This window comes from Myxocyprinus asiaticus, chromosome 11, assembly GCF_019703515.2.
Source record: "Myxocyprinus asiaticus isolate MX2 ecotype Aquarium Trade chromosome 11, UBuf_Myxa_2, whole genome shotgun sequence".
Taxonomy (NCBI): Eukaryota; Metazoa; Chordata; class Actinopteri; order Cypriniformes; family Catostomidae; genus Myxocyprinus; species Myxocyprinus asiaticus.
This window is the reverse complement of record NC_059354.1, coordinates 24949408-24956244: the sequence shown is the minus strand read 5'-3', so window position 1 is coordinate 24956244 and position 6837 is coordinate 24949408. Positions and strand designations below refer to the sequence as shown.

General features: G+C 36.3%; 1 protein-coding gene across 1 annotated transcript in view; it reads right to left on the bottom strand.

Annotated features, from left to right (window-relative positions):
* Positions 1-108: 108 nt before the first annotated feature.
* The window catches only part of LOC127448379 (E3 ubiquitin-protein ligase HECW2-like), a 36954-nt gene continuing 30225 nt past the window's right edge, over positions 109-6837 (bottom strand). Inside the window, exons 25-30 of the mRNA XM_051710854.1 lie at positions 5276-5405; positions 4715-4861; positions 4519-4633; positions 4266-4351; positions 3945-4057; positions 109-3280 (exon numbers count right to left, since the gene is read on the bottom strand). Of these exons, the coding sequence (XP_051566814.1) occupies positions 3169-3280; positions 3945-4057; positions 4266-4351; positions 4519-4633; positions 4715-4861; positions 5276-5405 (703 nt within the window). The 3' untranslated portion in view covers positions 109-3168. The remainder of the gene's footprint in view (positions 3281-3944; positions 4058-4265; positions 4352-4518; positions 4634-4714; positions 4862-5275; positions 5406-6837) is intronic.

Sequence of the window (6837 nt, the reverse complement as noted above, 5' to 3'; positions counted from 1 at the left end):
CCAGTGTAAGGGAAAAAATACCCTAAACAGTTTTTGCTTAAGCATGAATGTAGAATTAAAGCACAAAGACAAACAGAATAGAGACTAGCCTCCAAACCTTTGGTACATTCAGTGCAAAATATAATTTAAACACAGGACAAGACTGACATACATATATTACAGCTTTATACAAATATGGAAACATCATGGAATACATGCAGGTTCACATTTTTACCAACTGTATTCAAGTGATGGCTCTTTCATCAGCCTTTTACATAATCAGTGATCCATAATGTTTTAATAACAGCACAGAGGTATGAAAAAGGCATGAGTATGGAAGTGACACTTTTTTTTATTATTATTGTTGTTATCGTCCCCTGTCCCACCCCACCCTACCTCACCCCTTTGTTAACAGCAACTTCTCATGCAAATAAAGCTAATCTGGACTCCTGTTGTTTCACTAATTCCTGCATGCAATATCAAGATATGACACAACGCCATCTAAGGGTCAAACTGCTTCTTTGACCCTGCATGCATTTAATCCAAAGATCAATAACATAAAGGAGCACTGCTGTTTTGAGACAAATCCAGGTCCTTGGATCTGTGCTTTGGCCAGATCAGCATTTGTGTGGAGTGAACATGTACATTTGCATACTGTTGAGTGTGTGTGTGTGTGTGTGTGTGTGTGTGTGTGTGTGTGTGTGTGTGTCAACAGATATTTCCGAAACACTTCATACCACTTGTGCAATGGTGTCACAACTTGGCTTGATGCTCCCTAAACATGCTACAACAGTTTTGGAGGGGATTTCCTTTATCATGTTTTTCCTTTGTCTTTCTTATACTTTCACTTTCCTTTATTGTCCATAATAGAAGAAACTACCTTGTTTACCAGCCAGTTACTCAGTCAGCCCCGATTTAGCTCCAGTGGACTGCACACATTGCCACATGCTTTTAACAATACCCAATAAAAAAAATTCAAGGCCACTGTTTGTGTCTCTGTTACTACAGTTTTGAAAAATCTGCAGGTCTTCCTACATGTATAATTAAAGCTCAGAACAAATGTCTACCCCTCCTGAACCCAAAATATCCTAAATACTTTACACACATTGCACATGGTGATCAGTGTTTATACATGCATACTATTTTTCAGTAATATTTGTGGGGTGCCTTAGAGGAGCAGGTTGAGAGGTTTAAATTAAGAGGATTCAAAAATATGTTACACATTACTCAGTGCTTGCCAGTTATTCGGTAACACTTTGCAATAAGGTTCCATGAACTACATGAACTAACGATGAACAATAGTTTTACAGCATTTATTAATATTAGTTAATGTTAATTAAAACATATACTAATACATTTTTTAAATCAAAAGTTGTGTTAATTAACATTAGTTAATGCACTGTGAACTAACATGAACTAACAATGAACAATTTTAATTAACTAACATTAATAAATGCTGTACAAATTGTGTTGTTAATTGTTTGTTCATGATACCTAATGCATTAACTAATGTTAACAAATGGAACCTTATTGTAAAGTGTAACCAGTTATTACTTGCAACGCTCTAGTTCATGTCTCACCCTTTCTAGGGTTTAAACCCAGAACCGCTAGGTTACCTGTAACCCAGATTTGTAACCACTCTGCTGCCATCACTACATTTAGTGCATGGATCTCTGTAAGAGGGTATGCATGCTGTTTTGTGTTTTCACACATTTCATTCTCTGGTTGGATGTGGGAAATCAGCTTATTGTGTTATCAGAGCTGCAGCCAAGATCAGTATCATCAAGACCCACAGGCATTTAGCAAAATTGAAGATTTTTGTGGCGTTTTTAAATTATTTTATAAATTTGCATTTTTAAACAGCAGATGTTTTGTTTAGATTAACACTTTACAAGGATGAATTCTTTAACATTCGTTATCAAAATTAGTTAACATGAAGTAACAATGAACAATACTTTTACAGCAATTAACAATCTTGGTTAATGTTCATTTCTACATATACTAATAGGTTTTTAAAGATAAATGTTGTTTACATTATCATTAGTTAATGCATTGTGCATAAGCATGAACTAACTATGAACAGTTGTATTTTCATACATTAACATTAACAAAGATTAATAAATGCTGTAAAAATGTATTTTTTATTTTTAGTTCATGATACCTAATGCATTAACTGATGTTATCAAATAGATCCTTACTGTAAAGTGTTTCCATATTTTTTTATAGGTGGATTTACGTAACTGTAAACATACACAGAAGCTTGACTTGTTGCCTAGTGTGTTTACAATCCTAATTTCTGAGATCTGAATTTGTGAGACTTGTATGTGGAATTCTGAATTTCTTCTTAATCTGAAAATTTGAACCTGTAATTTTATCATATACATTTTTACAGCTAATTCCACCTCTAAAAAAAGAAAATTAAAAAAAAAACTGCTGTTTAAAAATACAAACAATTATAAATATGTCTCAAAAATCTTCAATTTATGTCTAAAATTCAAATTAACAAAATTAAGATTGAAATACTTTAATCACTGTTCTAGCTGCATAGACCAATCCTGAAATGGGATCCCTCAAAATGAAGACCCCAACCAGAAATCATTTTCAGCCATCAAACCAAAAAAAAAAAAAAAAAAAAAAAAACTTTAACAGTCCTTCTAGACTGAGATCACCTGACCATGACAAAGAACAGCAGAAAATAACATCATAGGGTTGTCATTTTAAACCCTATAAACATAGAATGGGCTACATCAAAGTGACTAGATTACTGTAAAGAAACATGTAGACTTTTAGGAACGTGGCACTATCTGAAACCAAAGGAAGAGACCACAGAATCCTTCAACCCAGACCAAAATGTACTGGTCTTAACCAGTTCAATATCTAAGACCCAAACCAGACAATCAAGACTCCAGCTCTGATGTCAGTGAATATGTAAGTTTGTATGTTTTTCTTTGTGAGGTCACTAGACTAGAATGAAGTCACTGTCAGTACTCAGTACTACGTCCATACAGTATAGAACAGGAATTAGCACTTAAGTCCAGTAAGTCATTTGATGGCATATATTCCAGATCCGCAGACTCTGACATAAATATGATGCAAGTGTCCTGGAGGAACAGGGCTGCAATGTGAGCCAAGTTATGGTGAACTGGAAAAAGTTTTATAGCACTTTTGTGATGTTGTGGAGTTGGGCGCTCACTCCAGACCAAAGGTGCTGGTTTCTTCCACAGCAGTGAGCATCTTCTCGTAGAGCATGGAGAAGGAGGGGTAAGGAGGGAGATCCAGGCGGTTAAAGCAGGTGTGAGCCCTACACAAACACATAAATAGACTTTTACACAAACATACTTTATATATATATACACACACACACACACACACACACACACTGTCCTTTTAAAAGCAGTAGTGCTCATTTCAATATCCTCATTTTAATATGACCATTAATCAAGATTAATAAATGCTTTAAAAACCTTATTGTAAAGTGTTCTACACGTTTGACTTTAATTGATTGACGTTCCAGTAGCTGACTGACAAGTAGTATGGACCTTTTTCACATTTACGGGTTTGGAACACAGAAAGTACGGCCGGGTAATCTTCTATAGCATTAAATGGGAGATACAGCAAATATTATTTTGCTTTCCCATTTGCTCCAACAGCAAAAGAAAAAATCTGCTATTACATTTTCATGGCTTCCCAAAAGAGGAAAAAAATAGGGTGTGGTAGATTATGGCAGTCAGAAGAGAGAAAGTTGCCAAATGTACTGTCACTGACTCAGTTATATCTAATGCCCTGTTGCAGTAGTGTTGATTTGTATCTGTTTTTTGTATTAATGCCAGGGTAAAAAAATAAAAATAAAAATGCAGATTTATACTATTTTTTAAGTAATTAAAATTCTGTTACAACGTAGAAAAGCCACAGCAAGACCTTTTATGAGATACTTCACACAAAAACAGCTATAGTTTTAGAAATACCGTGGGAGGGAGGTGACTTTGCCCCATTTCTCCACGCAGAATCGTCGTGGGCCGTTACTGCCCCGCAGAGAGGCGAAGCCCTCATAGGGAATGCTGGAAGTGCCAGTAACAAACTGAAGAGAAGCAGAGCAAATGTTGGCTTGGTTAATTCCACTGAGCTAACAAGAGAAGAGCTTTGGTTTGAGGGGAGATTTACATTACTTTTGCACTGTGAGCTCACTAATTGGTGCGTAAAACAGAAATCAATCACATTACAAGACTCTCTACAGATGTCTGTTTAGAACACATAAAATCTATGCTGTTTGTGTGATCTGAGTGTACCTGAAGGAGTCGTAGTCTCTGTTCATTATTAAATCGCTCCACTGCAGCCCAGAACCACCTAATCACTATATGGTTGTCATGGTAACCTTCAAAGACAGATATGAGAAAAAAAAAGATGGAGACTATCACTCTAGACCAGAGGGGATAACACTAAGATATTATGCTGTCTCCTTTTAAATAGTTTTTCAAAACTAGTGATATTCTTGCCTGTCTGGTGCAAAATAACACGTGAATCTGGTATAGTAAAAAATACCTCCTCTGTATTCTGTATTAATTCTCCAGTCTGACAGGTCAATCTCTGCCGTTCCAGCAATGACCAGCTCCAGCTCCCGGGCATCAAACACTGAGACAAGTCGGACATCCACCACCTGTGCAGCAACATGGGTCTTAGATCAATCAGAGTTCATTCACAAGTCATTAATAAATCACAGATTCAGATGGCATCACACCTCATAGAATCCCCGTACAAGACTCTCTGTCTGCTGGGCCACACCCCTCTCAATCCTCCACTTCACCATGCGTTCAATGTACTCTTTCTTGTTCTTGTCAGACACTGGAATGCCAGATCCACCCGGCTTCAGCTCACGCTCTGTGATCTGACATAAAGAGAGACAAATAAACCTTTAATTCACTCATGATCTATATCACTTTATGATGTGTATAAGTAACTAAACTAGTAGCTATCTTCTACTTTTTTCTTCTTCTTTTTTAAGAAAAGAGGAGCAGTGCTTGTCTGTGCAAAATTTGCCACTACTGTTTAAGTTGTTCTGACCACTTTCCCAGCATTTCCCAACATGTTCTATGTTATTAGGCACCAAAAATGTGCAATAATAATAGTAATCTTTGCCTTAGATTGACACTGCTATGAAATAGCACACTGTTTGAAGATATGTTCCTCTTGAGAGGGTTTATTACTTTTCCAGATGTAAATGTAGAACGATAAAGAAACATTCCCTCTAAATACACAGATGCCATCACATCAGCCAAAAAACACACACGCCCATTCTGACCTGTCCAAACACCTCCTCATTAACAGTAAAGGTGAGATCCAGCATATCCTCGATGTCATTGTCCTTCATCCACTGCAAACTCTGATGGAACTCCTCATCCAGAAATTCCAGATCACTCAGATCACATGGGCTGCAAAAGACAACAAAAATCACAGTTTAGTTGTAAGTCTACAATTCCAGACACATGCTCTACTTAAATGTGTATGGTCTCTCTTAGGGCTCTCATAATTGATAAAAACACTTTAACATCAGTGACTGGAATTTTAAATCAAGAGTCTAAACTAGTTCAGTCAAGAAAAAGGGAAAGTTGATGATATTAAGCCCCAGGAGGCATTGAGGTTTTATGACACTTTTCAGGTAGCTGCTTTAAAGTGATAGTTCACCCAAAAATGAAAATTCATGAATCATTCATGCACCCTCATGCAAATCCCAGATGTGTATGGCTTTCTTTCTCCTGCTGAACACAAACAAAGATTTTTTGAAGAATATTTCATCTTTGTAGCTCCATGCAAAAGCAAGTCAACAGGGTACAAAACATTAAAGCTCCAAAAAGCATATAAAGGCAGCATAAAAGAATGCGATATGCAGAATTGCCAAAAACAAAAGAACTCTTAGGAGAGAAGAGAGCTTAGGATGTTTTTCTGAAAGAGAGTAAAAAGTATATATATATATATATATATATATATATATAAACAATAGTAAGAGAGGACTTAAAGGAACAGTTCACCCAAAAATGAAAATTCTCTCATCATTTACTCATGCATTCCAGATGTGCATGACTTTTTTTTCTTCTACAGAACACAAGTTAAGGTTTTTAGAAGAATATCTGAGCTCTGTTGGTCCTCAATATGCAAGTAAATGGTGTCCAGAACTCTGAAGGTCCAAATATCACATAAAGGCATCATAAAAGTAATCCTTATGACTCAGCATTTTAATTGATTTCTTCTGAAGTGATCCAATCAGTTATGGGTGAGAACAAACCAAACTATAACTCCTTTTTCACTGTATATCTTGCCATTGCAGTCTCTAGGCATGATCATGATTTCAAGCTTAATTACACTTCCTAGTGCTTGACACATGCACCGAGCACTAGATGGCGCTATAGGAAGTGTAATCAAGCTTGAAATCACGATTGCCAGTGAGACTGCTGTCAAGATTTATAGTGAAAAAGGAATTACATTATGGTCTGTTCTCACCCAAAACAGATTGGATCGCTTCAGAAGACATTGATTAAACCACTGGAGTCCTTTGGATTACTTTTATGATGTCATATTTGGACCTTCAGATTTCTGGCCACCATTCACTTGCATTGTATGGACCTACAGAGCTGAAACATTCTTCTAAAAATTTTTTGTTTGTGTTCTGCAGAAGAAAGTCATACACATCTTGGATGGCATGAGGGTGAGTAAATAACTAGAGAATTTTAATTTTTGGTTGAAGTTTCTCACTCACACCTATCATATTCTCTTCTGAAGACATGGATTAAACCACTGTAGTCGTATAGATTACTTTTATGTTGCCTTTATGTGCTTTTTGAGCATTAAAGTTTTGAACCATGTTGA